The sequence below is a fragment of the Aquarana catesbeiana genome, linkage group LG03 (genome assembly GCF_042186555.1).
Source record: "Aquarana catesbeiana isolate 2022-GZ linkage group LG03, ASM4218655v1, whole genome shotgun sequence".
Classification (NCBI taxonomy): domain Eukaryota; kingdom Metazoa; phylum Chordata; class Amphibia; order Anura; family Ranidae; genus Aquarana; species Aquarana catesbeiana.
In genome coordinates, this window is record NC_133326.1 from 555,819,737 (window position 1) to 555,845,440 (window position 25,704).

General features: G+C 46.9%; 2 protein-coding genes across 2 annotated transcripts in view; one reads left to right on the top strand and one right to left on the bottom strand.

Annotated features, from left to right (window-relative positions):
- LOC141132816 (poly(U)-specific endoribonuclease-A-like) overlaps nucleotides 1-25,103 on the bottom strand; it is a 29,625-nt gene extending 4,522 nt beyond the window's left edge. The window contains exons 1-6 of the mRNA XM_073621702.1: nucleotides 24,957-25,103; nucleotides 4,490-4,589; nucleotides 4,280-4,391; nucleotides 2,373-2,494; nucleotides 2,174-2,286; nucleotides 611-764 (exon numbers count right to left, since the gene is read on the bottom strand). Of these exons, the coding sequence (XP_073477803.1) occupies nucleotides 611-764; nucleotides 2,174-2,286; nucleotides 2,373-2,494; nucleotides 4,280-4,391; nucleotides 4,490-4,589; nucleotides 24,957-24,976 (621 nt within the window). The 5' untranslated portion in view covers nucleotides 24,977-25,103. The remainder of the gene's footprint in view (nucleotides 1-610; nucleotides 765-2,173; nucleotides 2,287-2,372; nucleotides 2,495-4,279; nucleotides 4,392-4,489; nucleotides 4,590-24,956) is intronic.
- Nucleotides 25,104-25,188: 85 nt separating this feature from the next.
- Nucleotides 25,189-25,704, top strand: part of CYB5R3 (cytochrome b5 reductase 3) — a 63,949-nt gene continuing 63,433 nt past the window's right edge. Inside the window, exon 1 of the mRNA XM_073621701.1 lies at nucleotides 25,189-25,346. Within this exon, the coding sequence (XP_073477802.1) occupies nucleotides 25,326-25,346 (21 nt within the window). The 5' untranslated portion in view covers nucleotides 25,189-25,325. The remainder of the gene's footprint in view (nucleotides 25,347-25,704) is intronic.

The following is a 25,704-nucleotide window of genomic DNA, read 5'->3' on the forward strand; positions in this document are numbered from 1 at the left end:
AAAAAAAAAAAGGTAGAGAAAAGGTGGAGAACATTGCTTGGGATTTCACAGCCGAAGTGTTATCAGCTGACTACAGGAAGTAAGAAGCTCACTGGATTTCTGGCAGATCACCAGGTATTTATTTTCCTGTACTGCAGCTTTTTAAAGGGCTAAACCATGGGGAAATCTGTGTCTATTGTGTCAATGTACTGCATTTTATTTTATTTGGGGCCCCATATACACACACACACAGATTTACTTTCCTGCAGCCACAGGTTGCAGGAAAGAAACTAGCTAAATTCCACCATCAACACAGACAGTGTTGACAGGGGATTCCCTCTTGCCAAACCATTGTGATCTCCCGGCAGGAGAAGCAGTCCCCACAAAAAAAAAACACAGTGCACATTATTACCACACACCCATTGGTTGCTAGAGGTTACTGCACATTATTACCAGACACCGATTGGTTGCTAGAGGTTACTGCACATACCACACACCCATTTTGCTCAGATGTACAGGTTAATCCAACAAAAATTACCACCTAATCCCATTAGAATAAAAAAATGTCATACTGGTTCAACTTTTGGCACACATACCATAAAAATCTGGTCCCCCTTTTTCTTATTCTTACCCGGTTTTTGTGCTGTCGGGCCACAAAGCCCTTGTAGTCTATGTTGTTTCTCTTCTCCTGTAGATAGAACTGAACCCAGTTGTGAAGGCCCATGATTTCCTGACCTCGCTTCGACTCGCCCACAAACACGTGTTCAAACCCGCAAGAGTCGTTTCTGCAGTAAATGTAAAAAAAGCTATATTTATTTGAAATTCCTGGTAAAAAGTGAAATTATAAGCTATATTCTCATAACATAACGTTTACATACTACATACGTTTTTAAAGTTAATAAAAAACAGTTAAAGATATAACCTTCACATTTTTTTAACACATTCTTTTATATTTTTGTTACTGCTTTTAAATCTACAGGTTTACAAATAAAACATTATGGTTGTGCTCTAGGGTGCTTTCTTACAATGGAGGTTTATGAATCAGAGTCACTGACTACAATGCGCGCCCCATGTGCAGTTTACAGCTAATCTCTATAGAGGTAATATGACCACAACAAGAGCTCCCTCTAGTGGCTTAACTACATATCTCTATTCAATACAGTACAAAAAAGGGGTAAAAAAGGGTTCTGAAAATGTGAGTCGTATAGAGTCATGTGTCATATAAACAATAACCCCGAATGTGTGTTTACTCAAAATACACTGGGGGAGATTTACTAAAATTGGTGCACACAGAATCTAATGCAGCTGTGCATAATAACCAATCAATTTCTAGGTTTTATTGCCAAAGCTAAAAATTGTACAGGCGGAAGTTAGAAACCGATTGGTTTCTATGCACAGAAGCACCAGATTCTGTGTGCACCAGTTTTAGTAAATCTCCCCCACTGTGTCACTTTAATTATATACTCGTGTCTTGTTCATTATAGTAAACCTGTACTGAGGATGCATTTGCAATATTGTATGTATATATAAATTGTATTGGTAGCATTTTTACATACCGCAATTCTCTGGCATTAAAAGAGAAGTATGGGACTTGCTTTTTTTAAAATCATACTCGCCTAGGTGGATGCTGCATCTGTCCCCTGCTGGCTCTAACACTGAGAACTGAGCGTTCAAACACTGCCGATCGCTCAGTTCTCACAGCTTCGTGAACAGAAAGCTGGAAACTGTCAGTCTCCGGCTCTCTGTTCTGACGCCCCCCCCCCCCCCGCCCCCGCGCTCACTGGAGCGTTGGGCTGTGGAGGGGGCGAGAGCGGCTTGCTTAGACTCTCAGCGGCTCACTGAGAGGCTGAGTGGGGGCCAGTCCAGGTATGTGGGCAGATTCCGACCATATGGTCACGATCCTTCCTGAGCCTGGACCGGCTCTGTGACATCAGCCGACAGCGGGCTTCAGCCCGCTGTCTGCTGAAAACGGGTCACAGGAGTGCAGAACGAACTGCACTCCTGTGATCCACAGGAGAAGTAAAGCCAAACGAGCTTTGGCTGTACTTCTTCTTTAAGGTCATTAAAAAAAAAAAAATGAATTTAGTATACCGATTGTGAGTTTTGGGAAGTCCACATAGTCAATAGTTAGAATATTGCAGAGTTATATACATTGTTCAGTATTGTGTATGGAATGCAGTAAATTTCGGCTCACCCTTTCCCTGGCTCCCGGCTATACAGCTGAAACCAGATGTTGTACAGCTGAGATCTGAACTCTTTTTGGCTTGGTTTTGCCAAATTCTTCTTAACCAAATATTCATGAGTGAGCTGAAAGGCCAAGAAAATAAGTTGAATTCACCTCTGCCGTGGACGAAGGCTGGACTAACAAAGAAAAATGTGCCTTGTTGTTTTACCTTCATCACCTTTGTTTCCAAAATGGCATCCAAGAAACGGTTTATTTCTGCCACTTCCTCTGCCGTGACCACTTCCGCCACTCCGGTGGACATCTCATAATTGTCCAAAAGAGAGATGAATGCTGAATGTGAAAACAAAAAGGGAAGATTTATACCATAATCATCATTTGTTGATCTCAGATAGACAATCAGGGTTCCAGTTAAAATGAACCTGTTCAAATAATGGCAAATGGAAAGAAAGTATAAGAAGAATAAAATCATAAACAGAAGTTGCCAGATACAAGCAGATCACAGACCTCCATCAGTAATTCTACCTAGTAGGCAACTTTAACGCTTAACTAGAACAAATTTGGAAGTAACCCACACGTGGATTAAAACTGAACTCAAGGCAAACTGCTAAATACACAGATGAAATGCATATAGAAGAGTTGCACCACCTGTCAAAGGATTTTTATTTCTGTCCATCCAATCCTAAGCTCTGCCACACAGCACAGTCCAATTTAGCAGGAAAGGAGACTTTTATTTTCTCTGCTGCAGTTCAGCAACCTTACAGGTCTTGTCCCTCCCCCAACCTGTGACTGGACAGTGAAATGAGATGCAGCACAGTGATGAGCTCATCTCTCTCTCACTCACTCCGCTCTCTCCTCCTATCAGCATGACCCTTGTTAGCACATGAGCATTGCAGCACAGCTGATACCAGGTTAAATTTAGGTCCTTACACTGCCTTCACTTAAAATATACGTACATTTAAAGTGGCTGTAAAGGCTCAGGGTTTTTTACCTTCATGCATTCTATGCATAAAGGTTAAAAAACCTTCTCTGTGCAGCAGCCCCCCACCCCTTAATACTTACCTGAGCCCCATCTCGATTCAGCAATGTGCACAAGAGCATCTCCTTCCTTATTTGCTGAGACAGCAGCAGGAGCCATTGGCCAATGAGGAGAGAAAGGGGACGGGGTTGAGCAGTGGCTCTGTATGTGAATGGACAAACGAAGCAGCGGCTCAGGAGCAAACCTGCTTGGGTGCCCCCATTGCAAGCTGCTTGTTCCGGGGGGCACTTGGGAGGAGAGAGTGGCCAAGAGAGCCGGTGAGGGAGGAGGATCCAAGCTGCTCTGTGCAAAACCACTACACAGAGCAGGTAAGTATAACAGGTTTGTTATTAAAAAAAAAAAGAAAAAAGAAAGCCTTTAATATCACTTTTTACTTACCTGAGTGAACCCTCTTTTTCTCGCACTGGGGACAAGCATACCAGTTCTAGCCAGTTTCTCGTGTCCTGATTGGCTAGATTGATAGCAGCGCAGCCATTGGCTCCCGCTGCGGTTAATCAAATCCAATGATGCGGGCACCAGGGGGCGGGGTAGAGTCATATATTCGGCAGCTATGGACGCTGAATGTTGGACTCGGGAGCGTGCCCGCAAGGTAACCCCCTCGGGAGAGCGCTTCTCCTAGGGGGTTATCTGCTGTGGGGAGGAGACGTGAGAGCTGCCGGGGGACCCCAGAAGACGAGGATCGGGGCCACTCTGTGCAAAAGCGCAGTGGAGGTAAGTATAATGTGTTTGTTATTTAAAAAAAAAAAAATAAATAAACACACCCTTACAATCACTTTAAGGATGTTTTAATGATTACAGGTCTGCATTCTGCTATCTTTTATATCTGCCCGGAGTTCAGCTTTAAGAATGTAAAATAGGTCATATAAAGAACTAAATATTAATTCTAAGGGGATATCCAATCAAATGTTGGTTTGATTGAAACATGTAGAACACCGAAAGACACTGAACCTGCCTTATGGACAAACCAAGGTTCAATCAGACAGTCCAAGTGGTCATAACATAGTAACCATCTAGCAATTCACAATTTACCTTATGCCACTTGAATATGCCCGAAAGCCTACAAGAACATGGAGACTTACTGGCAAATGTTTTCCTGCTTTTCAGCTTTTCTTCATCCACATGCTGGAAGAGTGGGTAGTGGGCGCTGTCTCTGGCCTTTTTGCTCCCTGCTGGTACATATCCAGCTTTCCCCTGTAGCAGTGACAGTATAGATATCAACAATAATTTGTACAACAAATGTGGTCTGTATGTGTTACCTTTATCCTACGTTCTGCCATCAACAAACGTACCTGCAATGAGATGCGATAATCTGTACCAGGATTCATGCGATTCACATCGGCATCCCAGAGTTGGTTGAAAAATTTGGAAAGTTCATGGTTTAAACTACCCCTAGGAAGTAAAAGAGAAAGTCAAAGGAGTTTGATGATGACAAGTAAACCAGGCGGATGTAACTATGAGCACAAACGCCAACGCAACTCCTTCTGTCGTTCTAAATACAGAATGCAGCAGAGTGGACAACAGAGCTTCTGACATCACCAAATAGCAAATAGAAATCCTACTCAGTGCACTAGAACAGTGGGGGGTGTCGTGGTATCCGGTTCTGTGATTACTTTCTGGTTCAGACCCTAGCCTTTGTATTCTGTTGTGTATTGCTACCTGCTCTGACCTTTTTTTTTTTTTTACAATTCTGCCTACCCTGACTACATTTTTGCCAACTATGCTCTTGTAAGTTGACAAAGTACTTACCTCTTTTGATTGGCTCACTGGCTGTGACTAACAGCCAATGGCTCCCGCTGCTGCCAAAAGCCAATCAGGAGTGCGAGTCCCCAGACAGCCAAGGCTCTTGTGGACGTTGCTTGATCGAGACGGGGCTCAGGCAAGTATTAGGTTGGGCTGGGGGGGGGCTGCTGTACAAAGGTTTTTTACCTTCATGCATAGAATGTGCCTTTACAACCACTTTAACAAAGAATGTGCTGTACTTAGAATGCAGTAGTCAGGAGTAAGAAATGTAAAACAAAGAGAGGGGAATTTATCAAAACTGGTGCAGTCAAAATCTGAAACAGCTGCACATGGCAACCCATCAGCTTCTATCTTCAGCTTATTCAGCTTTAAAAATTAAAGCTATGAGCTGATTGGTTGCCATGCACAACTGTTCCAAATTCTGTCTGCTCTAGTTTCAGACAGGCACTGAGACAGGTCCTGTAGGTTGAGACACTTTTTGCGGCATCTGCATCCACCAGAGAGATTCACCAATAGAAGTGAGTGCACAGATCCGATCAGAACCCCCATTCCTCCCCGGTGCTCACTGAAACACTGGGCTTTGAAGGGGGTGGGAGTGGCCAGCTCAAGCTCTCAGTGGCTTGAATGGTTGCAATCTTTGCCCAGCCTGGACCGACTTAAGCCCGCTGTCAGCTGAAAATGGGTCACAGGAGTGCAAAAACAATCTACACTGCTGTGATCAACAGGAGAAGTACAACCAAACAGACTTTGGCTGTACTTCTCCTTTAATAAAGCTATCACACAACCTGTCTCTCTGCTCCTGTTTAGCATTACTTGCAAGAATTGATAAATGTCCCCGTTTATGTTGTGAACTCACCCTCCAGGGCCCAGGCAGGCTCTTCCTCAGCCCAGGCTTTAGATCCAGGCTCTTTCTCCCTGAAGCTGGAAGGTCCTTCAGGCACCCTCTTTCCTAGTCCAGAGGGCCTCCACAATCCCCCTCTCACAGTCCAGGTCCTCCAGACACCCCCTCTCCTAATCTGGGACCTCCAGGCAACCCCTCATCTAGTCCAGTATCTATCTTGTACCCTCACCCCCCTATCCAGGGGCCTTTGCCACACCAACCACCATTTCCTAGTCAATGGCTTCCTCTGCACCCACCCCCCTAGTCCAGGGTCTCCTTTGCACTCCTCTCCTAGTCCAAGGCCTCCTTTACAGCCCGCCCAAAGTTAAGAGCCTCTTCTGCACCCTGCTCTCAGAATCCAGGTCCTTGATCAACCCCACTTTTCAAGTCCAGGGCATCCCCTACACTCCTCAGTCCAGGGCCTCCAGTGTACTCCCCCCTAGTCCAGGGCCTCCTCTGCACCCCACAGTCCAGGCCCTTCCGTGCACCCCCCCCCACTCCAGCACCTCCTATGAACCCCTCCTAGTTTTGGCCCTGGTCTACACTACAGCATGACAAACCTGGGGGGCTATGGCTTGAAAGCATCTTCCCTGACCTGTTTACAACTCTGCCTGCCTTGACTACAGCTTTACATACTATGCTCTTGAAAGCCAACTTAGTAGTCCATTTTGGTTATATGCCTACTGTGGGATAAGCTCAAGGGCCATGGCCTAGAGGTGTCAAGCTGAAAAACGTATACCTCGTCCCTGGTTAATAAGGATGAGCTCCGGCGTGTTTGCAAACAGCAAGTGCAGAGCCCGCCAGGAAGTTGGCACTGCACAGCGCTAATCACAAGCAGTGAGACATTGTCCCGATGTGCGGTTGCAGAGATCGGGAAATGTCTCACTGCCTGTGATTAGTGCTGTGCAGTGCTGACTTCCTGGCGGGCTCTGCACGTGCTGTTTGCGAACACGCCTGAGCTCATCCTTACTGGTTTACTAACACTGTTGGCCTCGATTACTTGTAGCAGCAGTTAAAGTGTTACTAATCTCAGGAACCTGCATTCGCTATGTCTGGTCTACCACAGTACACAGAACATGGAAATTATTTTAGAAAATATAAACTGCTAAATACCTTTTCTCATCAGCAGTATATAGCAGTCTTGTGACTTCTATCAGTGTCTAGCAGAGCACTGGTTAAAGCTTGTAGGAGGCGTTTTCATCCTCCTCTGACTGTCCTATGAGGCACCATAACTCCTGACCTTCTGTCTGGACAGTGCTGATTTGCCCTGTGCCAATCACATGCACCCCCCCCCAAAAAAAAACCCTCTCTAGTAATACACATCAAACTGAGCATGTGCAGAGTGCCCCCAGGGTTCTGTTCTATCAGCAAATGGATCGGGGACTGTGGAAGAAGGGGAGGATCAGAGAAGACAGGATCAAATTGCCTTTGTACACATTGCGCAGGATTAACCCCTTAGGCTCCACAGTGAGTTTAACAAGCAAGCTTTACTGCAGGGCTTGACAAATTTACTCTGGGAACCAGCTAAAAAAAGTTAAGAGCCAGTTTTTTCTTTGGTATGACTCCGTTAGAGCCCACTCGGGGGAAGAGTCAGATTCAACATCTGGGTCATATATTGTCCTTGTGGAGAAGGCTGCACATAGAGGCAGGCAGCAATAGGTGGATTGTGGCACGCTTGGGGGGGAGGGCGGTGCCTTCTATCTGAAGCCTGCCCAGAATCAGTATCGGACAATTTATGTACAGGGCTGTACGCCACGCTGTCATACATAGGGCTAACATGTGTTAAGAGAGGAAAGCCTGCACTACTGGACTATACTGGGTATCAACAGCCCCGTGAAGAAATAAAAAAAAAAGAAAGGATAAAGGGAACAGCTGCTAGCCTGTTTTTGATCAAATCTAAAATTCTTATAAAGAAAAAAGGGGGGGGAGCGCTATTCCCATCTATTAGTGGCTTGCAGGACTTGACATTTCTTGGCCTGAAACAGTTGGACTTTATAATTGGACGTCTTTTTATATATGCACTTTGGTTTATATTAGCACAAGGCACTCTATTAGAGAATGATATATTGTTTTTTTATTTGCACGTGAATTAAGCAATACTGTGTTTTTTTTTGCACATGAAAGTAATATTTGATACATTACAGGTTTGCACATGGGATTAGCGCCCCCCCCCCCCTTTTTTTTTTTCCCCTTTAAGGGGCCAACATTAAATGGACTATATACACTTCCTTGCTGAAAAAGAAAAAATTACAAATGAACTATGTAATAAAAATTAAAATAAGGAATGTAATAAAGCAGGAAAAAATTAAAAAAAAAAAAAGGAAAAAAAAAAAAAACCTAAAAAGCAGATTTATAAATTCTGCATCCAGTTGATAAAAAAAAGTATTTGCTGTGTGCAGTGTGTGCCCGGGCTGGACATGCTGGCAGGCAGGGGATTACCTCCTCACAGCTCTCTAGCATTTCTATGTACTTCTCCTGGACTCAGCTTCTCCTCCAGCTAGAAGAGCAGGGCACTCTGGTGCTGGGAGACCACCGACTCCGGATCCCCCATGTTCCTGAGCCGGGCTGCCACCTTCCTGAGCTGGGCCACAGCCTCGCAGAATACCCTGGGGGAGGGCAGCAGCAGCAGTGGGGATGACAGGCCGCTGGGGATACCTAGCTGGATTTCACTCTGTTGGCTGATCGCTCCTCCCGCCACGTCAGCGGCTGCTGTGCTGCTCTCTTCCTGCTCCATCCCCGCTACTGCCGCTAATCATGTTACCAGACAGTGCTCTGTGTCTGAGGGGGCCTACGAGGTCCGAGGCGCCTCCACTTTCCCGGCCAAGACCCCACAGCCTGCCCTGTAGCAGAGTCACCTGTCACTGACAAAAGCCCAGGCGCCAGGGCACAATTTCTATTAGCAATGGCGACCTGGCGCCTGGGATTTGTCGAACCCTGCTTTACTGTATATACAGACTTATTTTACTGTTGTGGGTTTAGTAACACTTTAAATGGACTCGAGATCAAAGCTGACTTTACCTTTCATCCTGCCATTGTGCATTTGGCTCCCCTTCTCTCTAAATCCTTATGGCTGCATCTGAATCTTCTAGATGTCATATAACAATGGCCAGGTTTTGAAACCAGCCTCTGTATTCTCATAGAGGGAGGACAGGGTGGCAGGAGGCCACACGTTCACCCAGAGGGTCTTTGTGCAGCTTCTATATTACAAGAGGCAAATCGTGCTTAGTCAGCAAGTTGTGTACAGTAAAGCTGCTGTATAAGCTGGATTTCTGCTTTAATATACAGTTCAGTTCAAAAACATGTTTCCTTTGTGTAAAAATGTCATCACAGATAACCTGTGGGCCAAAATTGACTTGATCAGATTCCTTTTATAGCCTAACATAGTTACATAGTAGGTGAGGTTGAAAAAAGACACAAATCCATCAAGTCCAACCTATGTGTGTGATTATATGTCAGTATTACATTGTATATCCCTGTATGTTGTGGTCGTTCAAGTGCTTATCTAAAAGTTTCTTGAAACTATCAATGCCCCCCCGCTGAGACCACTGCCTGTGGAAAGGAATTCCACATCCTTGCCGCTCTTACAGTAAAGAACCCTCTACGTAGTTTAAGGTTAAACCTCTTTTCTTCTAATTTTTATGAGTGGCCACAAGTCTTATTAAACTCCCTTCTGCGAAAAAGTTTTATCCCTATTGTGGGGTCACCAGTACGGTATTTGTATATTGAAATCATATCCCCTCTCAAGCATCTCTTCTCCAGAGAGAATAAGTTCAGTGCTCGCAACCTTTCCTCATAACTAATATCCTCCAGTCCCTTTATTAGCTTTGTTGCCCTTCTTTGTACTCGCTCCATTTCCAGTACATCCTTCCTGAGGACTGGTGCCCAGAACTGGAAAGCATACTCTAGGTGCGGCTGGACCAGAGTCTTGTAGAGCGGGAGAATTATTGTTTTATCTCTGGAGTTGATTAGGGGTGCGCATCTTCGGTGGTCTCACGATTCAATTTGATTACGATTATCATGTCAACGATTTGATTCGATTAGATTCCGCGATGCATCACGATTAGAAAGATGGAGCAGTCTGGAGATAGGGAAGGAGGAATCCATGAATAGGAAAGGAAGGATGGAGTAGTCTGGAGATGGGAACTAAAGGATGGAAGAGTCCGGGGATAGAACTGAAGGATGGAGGGGTCAAGGAATAAGAATTGAAAGATGGTGAAATCCATGGAGAGAGAGAATGGAAGAGTCCGGGGATAGGGAAATAGGAATCCATGAATAAGGAAAAAAGGACGGAAGAATCGGAGGATAGGAATGGAAGGCTGGAAGAGTCCAGGAATATTATTCGATGGAAGGGTCTGGGGAGGTGATAGGAACTGAAGGATGGACAGGTCGGTCCAGAGATAAGAATGGGTGGGACCTCAGATTGTTCAGGGCTGCATTGGGTGGGGGTTGGAGCCTGTGAATGGAGGCGAGTTGGGTGAGGGCTATGCGGTGGCCAATGGTTTGAATAGGGAGGTGGAATAGGAATGGGCTGGGAGCTATATCCATCTGATGTGTAGTTTGGGTGATCTGGGGGTTAGTGATCAGGTATAGTTTGAGACATATATAAAAAGGTGGGTGGGGGGGGGGGGGGGGGGTTGGGCGAGAGATAGTGGGACCTGCTGGGGGAGGAAGGGGCTGTGAAGGACATTAGGCAGTTTGACAGCCAGCTGGGGAACATGCTGTCATATCTGCGTTAAAAACAAAATAAAGTGGCGATGTATGATTAGTTGGCAGCTAAGCTAGCACACGGTGATAATGAATATACAACCTTTAATAGACCATAAAACCAAAAATGGTGTGCAGTGCTTTGCGGTGATAAATGTACAAAAGAGTCTTTATTAAGTAGTGAACAAATATAGTCCTGAAATATACATATAAATCTGTGATCTGATTGAAAGAAATCTGTGTATTCAAAGTAATTCCAGTGCTGAGTGTGCTCTGCTGTGTACAAATTATTCCTGATTTCTGGTGAATGATTTGTACACAGCAGAGCACACTCAGCACTGGAATTACTTTGAATACACAGATTTCTTTCAATCAGATCACAGATTTATATGTATATTTCAGGACTATATTTGTTCACTACTTAATAAAGACTCTTTTGTACATTTATCACAGCAAAGCACTGCACATCATTTTTGGATGTATTGCCCTATCTGCATTCTGCATACAGTCTGGCACCTCCCTTAACATGTCAGTTCTCAGTGTCCTCCCCGCGGCCTCCTTACCTGGCTCTACCACTCTTCTGGCTCTCCTCCGGCTCCGCCTCATCCATCACACCTCCGGCTGTTTACGCCGTGGCCGCCCTGAACCTTTCCAGGACCAAAGGCACTGATGGCTCCACTCTCCTTCTCGGAGCTCCGTGCTCCGTAAGCCGGCCGCGGCCACTCTAACCAGCATCAGGGACAGTTCCAGCCACCACAAGCTCCAGCCCCGGCGCTCCATTTTCCCATCAACGTGCACACAGCGTGGCTCCTCACTTCCGCATTCCGCCGCCTAGGATCTCTTTCTATTGGCTGGTGAGGGGGTGGGACGAGAAGGGGAGAGGGAAGGGGATTGATGGAAGGCCTCCTCTCCTCGCGACACAGGGGGGTGACGTCAGCGGGAGGCAGGAAAAAACAGCGCGGAAACTTCGGCTGCTTTCGGCTCCACTCGGAGGCAGGGCACGGCGCGAGGATGACGTCATCCTCAATAATCGATTTCTTAAAGCTATAGAATGCCGCATCGTGGACGATCAAATCCCGATGCATCGATTCGATGATTAATTTCAACACCCCTAGAGTTGATCCCCTTTTTAATACAGCTTGGCATTGCATGCCATTGCTAAGCCTATCATCTACTAGGACCCCCCAGTGTATAGATTGCATTCATATTTTTGCCACCCAAATGCATTATTTTACATTTTGCCACATTGAACCTCATTTGCCATGTAGTTGCCCACCCCATTAATTTACAGCCTAAAAAGGATACCATACCATACCACCAAGGCTTGTTATGCAAAGAGGGTCTCCAGTAAAACAGTTAAAGTATAACTAAAGGCAAAACTTTTTTTTTTAGTAATGGATTGAGGGGAGAGGGATTGGAACACCTGTCAGGGAGATTCACATTCTCTATTTGTCCTGTTTACCATTATCATTGAAAGTAAAAGAAAATCCCAAATTTTGGGCTGTCCCCAGAAAAGTAATAGAGGGGAAATCTTACAATGGGGACACTAGTTCTGGTGACCTGGGGGTCCCAATAGATTCCCTTAACTTGCAGGGATTTCCTCTCTCCATCTGTTTAGCTATGGGACAGGAAGTGAAGGCAAATCTCCCGAATGGGTCACAAATGGCAAAAAATAAACAGACTGGGGTTATGACCGTCCCTTACTCTATCAAAAAAAATAAAAAAGTTTTGCCTATAGTTCTATTTTAACCACTTCACACACGCACTATAGCCGAAAGACAGATATAGCATGGGCTAAATTTGCCAGGAGGGCAGCCATGGATCACAAATCGGGATAAAGGGCCAATCACAGCGTCCCTTTACCACATAATCAGCTGTGTCCAATGACGGCTGATCATGGAACTTAACATAAGGCGGTTATTGGCTGTCAGCGTGAGGAGAGAAGAAGAGAGCCAATAACGTCACAAGACGTCAGAAGGGGGACTATATAAGAGCTGTCAAAGCGAAGAGAGAGTCAGCGGGAAGCCTCCCATGGAAGTGGAGCGCTATCCATTTTTGCTATTTTTAAGGTCCGTCGGGCGGTGTAATTGAAGGATTTACATCGCAGGACACTTTTTAAAATTTTTTAGTAAAGGATTTGTCTCTTGTGGTTTTTACTTTGACACTTTTTTTTCATATAAGATATGGAATTTCATATGGGCATAAAGCGGGCTTCCAGATTCCGATAAGCCCCCCGCCCGCTGACCCCAACAACCACAATCCAGGGTTGTTGGGAAGAGGCCCTTGTCCCCACCAACATAAGGGTCTGGTATGGATTTTGGGGGGTGGGACCCCATGCCATTTAAAAATAAAAATTGATGTGGAGTTCCCCTTAAAATATATAACAGACCCGAAGTGCCTGGTATGGATTTTGGGGGGGACCCATGCCGTTTTTTTTTCTTAGTTCTGTCATAGGATTCCCCTTAACCACTTCAATACACTATATTATATACTCTGCACTGCACTATATACTCTGCACTACTCGGTATTATATACACTACACTGACAGTACTATATACTCTGCACAGCGTTATATACACTACACTGACTGCACTATATACTCTGCACTGCGTTATATACACTACACTGCGTTATATACACACTACACTGACTGCATTACATACTCTGCACTGCGTTATATACACTACACTGACTGCCCTACATACTCTGCACTGCGTTATATACACTACACTGACTGCACTATATACTCTGCACTGCGTTATCTACACTACACTGACTGCGCTATATACTCTGCACTGCGTTATCTACACTACACTGACTGCACTATATACTACTCTATACTGCAGGGATATGCAATTAACGGACCTCCAGCTGTTGCAAAACTACAAGTCCCATGAGGCATAGCAAGACTCTGACAGCCACAAGCATGACACCCAGAGGCAGAAGCATGATGGGACTTGTAATTTTGCAACAGCTGGAGGTCCGCTAATTGCATATCCCTGCTATACTGTATTAAATACACTAGACTGACTGCACTAGATACTCTATACTGTATTATATACACTAGACTGCACTATATATTCTGCACTGCGTTATATACACTACACTGACTGCATGCTCAATCCACTAACTACCCTGCCTAATCTTTCTCCAGTAATGCACAAAACATCACAGAGTGGTTTAGCCAACGAGGTACTCTACACTGACTCATGGCTAATCCCATCACAGAGGATCCTTAATTAACCACCTGGATGACTCAGATGTCACATTACAGGTCAGACTTGCTGATTCCAAGCTCAGAAGGTACAATACACATTATAATAAGTATAAACACAGAACACCTCATTAAACACACAATAGCAGGAAACCTCAGTAGTAGACTGTTTATCTCCTACCAACAATAGTCTGAGGCAAAGCTCATACAATGTTCCATCATTCCAGTGTAATTAATGTATCATAGATTTCTTAAGGGATATTGTTGATAAATATTACTGTCCCATCTGCAGTAATCCAAACCGCATTCTCAGTGTCCATTAAGTTGTTGTCCATTATTTGCTTGGTCACCCTGTGCCCTTAATAGACACACGGTGACTTACACATAAGAGGGACATGGGGGTGCTGAAACAAAGGTTTCCCAGTACTCCCCAAAAGCCCCTGTCCTGGCTAGGTCCATCACAAGTACCACTCTTTAGACAATGTTCACTGATTCCTTTTCGTCCCACTCTTCGGGACTTAATCATAATCACCTTCAGAGGGGATCCATTTTCGGAGCAAGCACTACAGGCCACTAAAACATAGTCCAGGTATTTGAACAAGAAGATCTAAATCACAGCTCCATTACTTATTGACAGAAATACAAGTTGAACTAGAAGGTGCTTGAAAAAGGTAACAAAAGGGGAGAGCAGATTGAAAAAGAGAACAGAGAAAGACAGAAGAAGGTAAAAGGAAAAAGAACAGAGGAAATGAATGAGTGGATAAAAAAGTAAGGTAAGAAATGACGAGGGGATGGGAAAAAAAGGGCGAGGTCAGAGAAGAGGACAGGAGGAGGACAGAGAAGAGGACAGGAGGAGGACAGAGAAGAGGACAGGAGGAGGACAGAGAAGAGGACAGGAGGTCAGAGAAGAGGACAGGAGGAGTACAGAGAAGAGGACAGGAGGAGTACAGAGAAGAGGACAGGAGGAGGTCAGAGAAGAGGACAGGAGGAGGTCAGAGAAGAGGACAGGAGGAGGTCAGAGAAGAGGACAGGAGGAGGTCAGAGAAGAGGACAGGGGGAGGTCAGAGAAGAGGACAGGAAAGCAGAGGAGAATTGGCAGCAAGGGGCAACAGAAAGCAGAGAATAGGACCAGGGAGCAGAGAAAAGGGCTGAAAAGATGAGATGGAGACTGGAGCGTAGAGATGAGGACTGGAGGGCAGAGATGAGGACTGGAAAGCATAGAGGAACAGAGATCTGAGGAGAAAAACAGAGCACAGGAGGAAGAAATGGTGTGAAATGGGAAACAAAGGAAGACAAGCAAAACTAAAGAATGGATGGAAAGGGATAGCATAGTCAAAGGAACAACAGAGGAAGTGAATGAGGTAAGGGGAAGGGAGACTGGAAAGAAATGGAGATGAAAAGAAACTTGTGCGACACAGAGTCCTGCAATTTCCATTGAGACTTTACATTGTGACTTTGATGCAACTCTGGATGAGTGCGACTTGGATGCAACTTTGGCTGTTGAATTTGACTGTTGCACAACTGTCACAATGATAACATTATAATGTGACTTTTGTGAGTTTACATTGCAGTCTATGGCACTCAATTCACATATAAGTCACATCAGAATAGTGCGGGAACCTACTTTAGGTCACATAGATTTGAACGTCTTCCATTGAATAGATGGACTGTGACCTGTCATGAGACTTTAGATCAGAGTTGCATTGGAAGTTGCACAAGTGTAAATGGCGCCTACAAAAAAAAAAGAAAAAAAAACAAAAAAGTGGAAGGACCAGTGGCGGCTGGTGAAGTTTTAGGATGGGGGGGCGCCAGACCCCGCCCTTCCTTTTTGACCCCTCCCACTTGGTGAAAATGGGCGTGGTTTTCGAAATAGTGGGTGTGGCTCTAAGGTGGTGTGGTTAGCGTCTGAGATGAACGAGGGATGGAGGGAGAGGGAGAGGGAGAGAGGGACAGCAGGCCTTGATCCTACACAACAATAGAAATGTGTATTCTACAAAGTTTAACAATCAGCAGATAAAGATACTCCAAACACCTGGTGTTAGCGCTTCAATCATCCCGACACCATGGTTGTTATGGTGTCAGGATGATTGAAGCGCATTATTACTATTATTACATTGTAATATAAAATGAAATCGTTCAACTCACCATAATGCAGAATCAGTGGGAGCCCCGAGTGTGTCACTAGCCACGTCGCCTACAACCAGATGCCATCAGGTGTCCCCAGCAGTCCCTCCTTACATGCAGCCTGTGTCACATAAAATGCAGCCTCTGTCCCCCCAAATGCAGCCTCTGTCCCCCCAAATGCAGCCTCTGTCTCCCCCCCAAATGCAGCCTCTGCCCCCCCCCCTCCCCAAATGCAGCATGCCTGTGTCCCATTACATGCAGCATGCCTGTGTCCCATTAAATGCAGCCTCTGTTCCCATTAAATGCAGCCTCTGTTCCCATTAAATGCAGCCTCTGTCCCCTCCAAATGCAGCATGCCTGTGTCCCATTAAATGCAGCCTCTGTTCCCCCAAATGCAGCCTCTGTACCCCCCAAATGCAGCATGCCTGTGTCCCATTAAATGCAGCCTCTGTTCCCCCAAATGCAGCATGCCTGTGTCCCCCCCCCCCCCCCAAATGAAGCCTCTGCCCCCCCCCCCCAAATGCAGCATGCCTGTGTCCCATTAAATGCAGCCTCTGTCCCCCCAAAATGCAGCCTCTGTCCTCCCCCCCAAATGCAGCCTCTGTTCCCCCCCCCCCCAATGCAGCCTCTGTCCCCCCCCCCCAAAATGCAGCCTCTGTCCCCTCCCAAAATGCAGCCTCTGTCCCCCCCCAAATACAGCCTCTGTCCCCTTAGATCAGAGTTGCCATCAGTGTCCCCCCACAGCATGTGTCCCCATCAGAGTCCCCCCACAGCAGGTGTCCCCCATCAGAGTCCCCCATCAGAGCCCCCCACCAGAGCCCCCCACAGCAGGTGTCCCCTATCAAAGACCCCCACAACAGGTGTCCCCCATCAGAGTCCCCCCACAGCAGGTGTCCCCCATCAGAGCCCCCCCACAGCAGGTGTCCCCATCAGAGCCCCCCCACAGCAGGTGTCCCCTTTAGAGCCCCCCCACAGCAGGTGTTCCCATCAGAGCCCCCCCCACAGCAGGTGTCCCCATTAGAGTCCCCCCACAGCAGGTGTTCCCCATCAGAACCCCCCACAGCAGGTGTCCCCATCAGAGCTCCCCCACAGCAGGTGTCCCCCATCAGAGCCCCCCCACAGCAGGTGTCCCCCATCAGAGCCCCCCACAGCAGGTGTCACCCATCAGAGCCCCCCCCCACAGCAGGTGTCCCCATCAGAGCCCCCCCCACAGCAGGTGTCCCCATCAGAGCCCCCCCACAGCAGGTGTCCCCATCAGAGCCCCCCACAGCAGGTGTCCCCCATCAGAGCCCCCCACAGCAGGTGTCCCCCATCAGAGCCCCCCACAGCAGGTGTCCCCCATCAGAGCCCCCCCACAGCAGGTGTCCCCATCAGAGCCTCCCAACAGCAGGTGTCCCCCCCATTCTCCACACAGCGGTACTTACCTTGGGTCTCCTGCGGTGTCCTCCTCCTCACACTGGCACCAGCATTCTTCCTGTTTCCTCTCGGGCGCAATGAGAGAGAGAACTAGGAAGTGACATCTGACTTAGGGCAGATGTCAATCAAATCTGAAGTGCCAAGTAGCTGTGTCCCCCCACAGCATGTGTCCCCATCAGAGTCCCCCCACAGCAGGTGTCCCCCATCAGAGTCCCCCATCAGAGCCCCCCACAGCAGGTGTCCCCTATCAAAGACCCCCACAACAGGTGTCCCCCATCAGAGTCCCCCCACAGCAGGTGTCCCCCATCAGAGCCCCCCCACAGCAGGTGTCCCCATCAGAGCCCCCCCACAGCAGGTGTCCCCATCAGAGCCCCCCACAGCAGGTGTCCCCCATCAGAGCCCCCCACAGCAGGTGTCCCCATCAGAGCCCCCCACAGCAGGTGTCCCCCATCAGAGCCCCCCACAGCAGGTGTCCCCATCAGAGCCCCCCCACAGCAGGTGTCCCCCATCAGAGCCCCCACAGCAGGTGTCCCCATCAGAGCCCCCCCACAGCAGGTGTCCCCATCAGAGCCCCCCCACAGCAGGTGTTCCCATCAGAGCCCCCCCCACAGCAGGTGTCCCCATTAGAGTCCCCCCACAGCAGGTGTTCCCCATCAGAACCCCCCACAGCAGGTGTCCCCATCAGAGCTCCCCCACAGCAGGTGTCCCCCATCAGAGCCCCCCCACAGCAGGTGTCCCCCATCAGAGCCCCCCACAGCAGGTGTCACCCATCAGAGCCCCCCCCCACAGCAGGTGTCCCCATCAGAGCCCCCCCCACAGCAGGTGTCCCCATCAGAGCCCCCCCACAGCAGGTGTCCCCATCAGAGCCCCCCACAGCAGGTGTCCCCCATCAGAGCCCCCCACAGCAGGTGTCCCCCATCAGAGCCCCCCACAGCAGGTGTCCCCCATCAGAGCCCCCCCACAGCAGGTGTCCCCATCAGAGCCTCCCAACAGCAGGTGTCCCCCCCATTCTCCACACAGCGGTACTTACCTTGGGTCTCCTGCGGTGTCCTCCTCCTCACACTGGCACCAGCATTCTTCCTGTTTCCTCTCGGGCGCAATGAGAGAGAGAACTAGGAAGTGACATCTGACTTAGGGCAGATGTCAATCAAATCTGAAGTGCCAAGTAGCTTCCGCCCGGCGCCTGTAGTATGTATTGCTATGGCCGAGCGGAAGCTACTCGGCGCATCAGAAAACGCCACAAGGCGGGCTAAACGCCCGCAAATGCAGCGCCACATCTGCAATTTCGTGATTGCATAGACGTGGCGCTTCCTATAAGTGCACTGTGTCCGGCGTCGCACTGTGTCCGGCGTCCGAACACAGTGCACTTAAGGACTTTTTTTTTCCTTTTTTTTTTTTTCTTTTAAAGGGCCAGTATTTAAAGGGCCCAAGTGCCCCCTATGGACGGGCCGCCACTGGGAAAGACTGCAGAAGAGCAGAAAGATGAAAGAAAAAGAATAGAACAGAGATCAGAGGATGATTAAGAAGGTACCCTAGGTTAGTCTATTGCGTACACAGAGAAATTACAACAAAGGAATAAAGAAGGAAAAAGAACATGAAATACCTAGGAAAAAAAACAAAGTACAATAGGAGATCTAGAAAGCAAAATATGGACACATCCAGAAGAAAATCACACATCAAGAAAAAAGAACTATGCCCGAAAGGCATAGGTGAAAAGCCATAAGGTGAAATCACCTCACAGCAGACTGCTGACCCAACCAGGAAGTAGAAAGTCTGATAGACTCATTTGTAAAAAGTTGCTGGATCGCTAATCCTATTCTTCTAAAAAAAAAGGAACTGGAACTCAATGGGACCAGACAGAGACAGGAGGAACATCAGTATCCTCTCCCTGATGACATGCTCATATTTCCAGTGCGTTCTGCAAAGAGTTAGCGGCTGCCACTTCTATACAACCCTGAGCATGCTATTCACACGGGTCCAGGACCACCCTGATATCAATGTCCCCCTAACTTATCAGAGTTATCAAAGTCCTGTGGCTGCCAGGGAAAACATATCAAATGTAGAACTCCTTCCCAAAGTTTTTTTTATTACTAAATTTTACATTTCATTCACACAGCCAATGACATACACAAGAGTATATGTATTTATTAATAGGATTTTAAATGGTATAATTCACACTGTAGGGGAGATTTACTAAAACTGGTCACACAGAATCTGGTGCAACTGTGCTGAGTAACTATTCAGCTTCTAGGTTTTAGCCCTCGTTCACAATGAACGCGGGTTTGAAATCGTGCGAGTTCAGCTTCAGTTTAAAATCCGCATTTCAGTGCGAGTTCGGAGGCGATTTGTGCGGGTTCATGCACAGATGTCTATTAAAAATCGCCCCTGAAGTCGCCAAAAGTAGTGCAGGAACTACTTTTGGAAATCGGTGCAGCGTCACACTGATTGGGACGGTGCTGTTGCCGGCAATAGGCTGCGATTTGGCATGTCAAATTGCGCCAATGTGAACAAGTTAATTGAACAAGCTGAAGTTAGAAGCCGATTGGATACCATGCACAGCTGTACCAGATTTTGTGTGCACTGGTTTTAGTAAATCTCCCCATGTGTGTTTACGAGTGTTCAGGTAAATTCATTTTAATTGTCTTTCGATTGTGCTGCCAGGGCTAGATAGATTTTCCTCAGTCCTCCCTCCCCTAGTGATCAAACTGCCACATTGTAATTTTGTAGTAAATCACAAGGTGAGGGACTGCAGCATGGGCTGATCTGTGTAAGATTGTGAACACAGCCAAGAACTGCACGGGCACCAGGATTTCCATGATTGTGTCATCTTTGAGCTGGATTTTCATTTCCAGGTAGTAGATGGTGACCCTGGATGATGTCTGAACAAAGATGGCGCCATCCTTTTAGAAAGAAAGCAGAAGGCCTTGTCAGGGGGGACTAGGGTCTCAGTGAGAAGTAAAAAATACAAAAAAAAAAAAAAAAACTTGGAAGTGTAACACTGGCATTACTAAGCATGCATGCAGATAAAAGAGAAGTCCAGCCAAAGCTTGTTTGGCTATACTTCTGTGGATGACAGGAGTGCAGTTTGTTCTGCACTCCTGTGACCCGTTTTCAGCAGACAGCAGGTTGAACCCCGTTGTCGGCTGACGTTGAGGGCGTGTCCAGGCTTGGGAAAAATTTCAGCTATATGGTCGGGATCCACCCAGATCCCTGGACCGGCACCCAGCTCAGCCTCTCAGAGAGCCACTGAGTGCCTGAAACAGCCCCTCCTGCCCCCTCCACAGCCCAGCGCTCCAGTGATCATTGAGAACCGAGAGATCGGCAGTGTTTGATCGCTCGGTTCTCAGCCTAAAGCTACTTTCACACCCGGGCGGGGGTGAGTTAGCGGTAAATTTTTAGCGGCGCTTTTCGGACGCTAGCGGGGCGATTTTAACCCCCGCTATCGGCTGAACAAAGGGTTAAAAGCGCCCGTGTTGTGGCGCTGCTGAAGTGCTTTGCAGGTGCTTCGGCAGAGCTACCAATTCATTTCAATAGGCAGGGTGGTGCACTTTAAGAGTTCTGACAATACGAAGTGCGTTTCCTGTCTTTACAGCTTAGAAAACAAAGAAATCTTCAGAGAACATTAGCCGTAACCAAGTAAGAAAGCTATATAAAAACTACAAACAATGCCACAACACACATCTGTAGAGAAAACGGGAAGTGCTAGGGTGGTGTCAGGAGATCTATAAAGTAAAAAACCCTCAAAAACCACATAAAGACTGCAAAGAGCTCCGGTCACGTGACTCCCTCCACACTGTGCAGCCATTAGGAGGGGACTCTGCGCTTTACAGACAGGGGAATATGGAGAGCTGCAAGATGAAAGCCTGTGATCACCAGGGGCTGGTCTGTGTCTCATAAGAGAAGAGAAACTCCAAACTGAGACAAAATCCTGCACGGTCTCATAGTGTCCATACACTAGACGAAAAACCGTTCAAAAATCTGTCATTTGGGCATCGTAGTCGCTGCACTGTCTGCAGAATCAAATATATCATATAAAGTATGAAATGTATGATAACCATGTATGAAAATGGATTTTAATCCGAGATACCAGCAGTCATGGAAAGACCAGTAATGACTATAGAGTACCCGCATGGCACTCACTGAGGAAGAAAGGTTTCTGGCGAGTGCCCAACGCTGCGCTGATCCTGTTATTTCAATAATAAACGCCGTCAGCTCCACCTTTATTAAACGATCCGCCAAGGCCGCACTGAGAACACACTCCTATTGTAACATCACCAGTCACAATCCCCAATGTTAATCTTAAAAGCCCTGTCTGGAATAAGGACCAGTTCAGGGGATAGAGACCTGCTCTGCTTGTCCCTAGAGCTTGCACTTAGATGTTTGAAACCAGTACAAAAACATATAATGTATGTGTAGACAGATTTTACTTTCCCACACACATACAACCCGATAACAGCAAGAGACGCAATGACTGAGCACTTCTAATGAAGACCGGGCTATACTGTATACAGGCATACAGAATTTATGGCTGAATTCACATAACATTCTCACCAAAATGGTGCAGGATCTCTTTTTTTTTTGGTCCGCACTGGAATCGGATCGCATGGGTGTTCACACTCATGTGATCCGATTCCTGCACCATTTGACAGTTCGCACTGCGATCTGCGAACCGATCTGGGGGTGTCATTAACTTTCTATTCACACCCGTGGTAACTGGCACTGGAATTGTGCTGGTTCCCGCATTGTGCTAGTGTGAACCGGCACTTCAAGCAGAGTTCCAACCACATTTTTTTTTTCCCGGCATCCCCTCTGCTTTTTTACATAATATACATGAAATCATGTTCCCAATTCAATACCCTTTAGTGTACATGTATTTTAGACTGTACTTACCTTAGATTTCGTCTTCCTGAGCGTTTCCATCTTCATTGTGGGTATGTGAAGCCCACTAGGACTCTCTTCCGGGACACGGTACTGCTGGCTACCCAGCATTCACCTCCCGATCTCACTCATGCGCATTAAACACACGGCGCAGTGCGATGCTGAGAGGCGGTGATGCCGACTGACTCCTGGGAATCATGACACACATCTCCCAGGAGCCAGTGCGCCGCAGGATATTATGTACATCGACGTGCGGGGGGGCTTGGGGAACCAGAAGAGAGAAAGAGAACCTTGGAAACAGAGTAAGCAAAGCAAAAAGAAAAAAAATGATATTGCCCAATGCAGTCATTATGGCCAGTTGAGAAGCTAATGATGAGAAGCTTAAAAAGTGGGTGGAACTTTGCAGTTGATGCATTTTCCTGATGCGTTTTTTTGGCACACATTTTAATGCGTTTTTGAGTCGTTTTGCATCTTTTGGGAGGTATCTGTTATCAGGAGAAGCCAACAAAAATGCAGCAGAAACACATAAGAAATGCAAGCACTGCATTTTCTGCTGCGCTTCCAATGAAGTCTATGGAACCAAAAACGGTAAAAAGAGGTAAAAGCGGGTAAAAAAAAAATTCCTGACCCTTTTTAAAAAAAAAAACGCACAGATGTGAACGTGACCCATAGGAACTAATGTTAAATGGAATGTAGTGCCAAACTGAAAATGCACTGAAAAACGCATAGATGTGAACTAGGCCCTTAAAGTGGACCTTCACCCTAAGGACCCATTTACATCTAGTGTAGCAGGGATGTGCATTTTTAAGTGTTTTTCATGAGGGCAGACAATAAATCCTGTATAATATTATTAATAATAAGAATAATAATAATAATAATAATAATAATGCAATGCGGACCTTCAGCCTGGGTTCACACATGTGCGTTGCGAATTGAAGCTCAGGTTTCACTTGGCAGATAAAAATCAGTTGTTCAAAGGTTTCACTGCGTTGTAGCTGTGGATCAGTGAGCAGGGAGAGGGGGAGGGAGAGGAGGGGGAGGTGTAGTGAGGAGAAGGAGAAAATCCATGTTCAGAACGCAATGCATCTGCGAATCAGATGCGTTCCCATAGGAGATAATAGGCTTGTAGTTTGCACCGCACTGCCCAAAAAACGCACACGTTTTTTGTGCAATGCGCAGTGCGAATGCAACGCACATATGTGAACCAGATACATTCAATTGGATTGGATGCGTTGTAATTCGCATAGGTGTGAACGGGGGCTAAGTCATTTTTTAAACTTTCCATCTATTAAATCTTCTGCCCTTGTTGTTTGAATTTTGGATAGTAAAACATTTTTTTTCTGCCAGTAAATACCTTATACAACCCACATCCTGTTTCTTGTCTAGTCATTAGCCTAGGCTTATGTCATCATGCACAGCTCTCTCCCTCACTCTAATGAGAGTTTGCCAGGAAGAGAGGGGGGTGAGTCATAAAAGGGCCAATGAGAGCTGCAGGGCTGGAGGTGTTCCTCTGTTTAAATCCAGGAAGTGAACAGGCAGCAGATTCAGCTGCCCACAGTTAAAATGGCTGGAGCCAGACTTACTGGATGGAGATTTCTGCAGCATATTTGGCAAGTAGAGAATCACAGTATATATAAAATAATGTGCTAAGTGGTTGGAGGGAAGCTTCAGAATGGCAAATATATTTTTATTACAAATTATGTGAGCAGACTGGTAGTTCCTCTTTAAGCAGCATTTCTGCTCTTCTCACCTAGGTGAGACTTTGTCACCGCCCCTGATTCATGTGCAGATCTAAAGCATCTGTGTATATAATAAAGTGGTGGGGGTATGTTTGGGACTTTAACAAAGCCATGGCCTGGTAAAGTTATGTATTTCCATCCCTGGGGACTTTGAATGAAACCATCGCCTGGTGAGGTCATGTGTTTCCATCCCTATTAAATTCAAAAACCTCATATTTTCACAGGAGTGCCTTGTGGTTTCCATGCCCTGGTTGATGCCCGTGTGGGTCGTCCACGCCGAGCTGTCCATCACGGCTCCTGGTTGGAGGTGCCCTTGGATGGCTTGCGGGACCTGCCTACCATACCACCAATATACGTACCCGAGTAAGTAAGCATGCACCTGGCGTGGGGTTCTCTTTACCCTACCTCTGCTCATGTCCTTATTTTTATTTTGATTATTCATATACAATAAATTTATTATAGATCCATCACGTGCTTTGCTCCTGACGAGTGGTTCAAAGGCAACGAAACACGTAGAGCTACCAAATGCCGTGCTTCTACCATACTTACCCAGATCCTCAAGCTACTATGCATTACCCTCATTTACAGGTCCAGAGAGGCCATAGGTCTTGCAGGTGTTACTTTGAAAATGTTTTGATCTAACCTTGCTTTGGTGAACTTTGGAATATTTTTGTGGTTTTCCCATGAGATACCAATGTTCTTAGCATGTTCATTGTTATTACCTTGCTTACCATTGATATCAGTACTATATGTATGTATTACTAGAATAATCAATACATTTCCTAGATGTTCACCAATTTACTCCTTTGCTAGCATGTGATTCATGTGAAGTCCACCTTCCTTTTTGACATCTATGTACTATTTACACATGCGCAAAGACCACAAAAAAAAAAAAAAAAAAAAGAGAGACAAATCCTTGCACCACACAGTTAGAAGATAAATAGGAGATTGTACAAGCAGATTGTATGATGTATGGTCAGTATACAGCATAGACATGAGACTGTCACCAGATCAGACATATCATTAGTTCCAGTGATGAGCAGAACACCCCGAGCACTCACCTGGCTGCATCTGTTGCCATTCTGCTCCGATGATCGCACCGGAATAATCCCACAGCTGCCAGACACTCGAGTACGATGCCAACTCATCCAGCCAATTACAGCCCGCACAATGGACCCGCCCAGAAACAGGGAGAGGCCATGATAGACACCCAGTCCAACGAATCACTGAGTTGGTCCAACCCAGCCCTGTAAAAGGGGGTGGTCCAGGGTTGACGTGCCCGCCCCCGTGATTTTATTGGTGGTGTTGCGTTGAAGAATTGGCACATTGTGGGCGGGGCACACTGGTATTCGCGAGTGCGCGTGTCCTAGAACGTTTGCAGGTTACTTCTTTTTAGTGAAGGGAGACGAGGAGCGGCTGTCACCGGCCACATGGGGGCGCACGTCAGTACGGTAAGCTGGGGGTATCACTGGGGGGCAGGGGGATGTGTTTGGGGGTGGTGGGTGACACAGCGTGGTGGTGCCCCAACCGCCGGGCCTGGGATGGGCGTGACTCCTGTCAGGAACTCCAGACAACTTTCCCAGACAGGAGTCACCCTTTGCCCCAGTCTGCCCCCCCAACCCCTATCACCCCGTATACACCGAGACAATACTAGCTGAGCCCCGCTCATCACCAAGAGCTTCCGCAGCAGGCCTGCCCTTCATTTCACACCTTCACCATACAGCTGAGTGCTGGGAGACCCCCGTCTATTTTTGTACCCCCAGAGTCACTGCAAGAGTCATGTGACCTTCCACAGGTCATCTATACGCC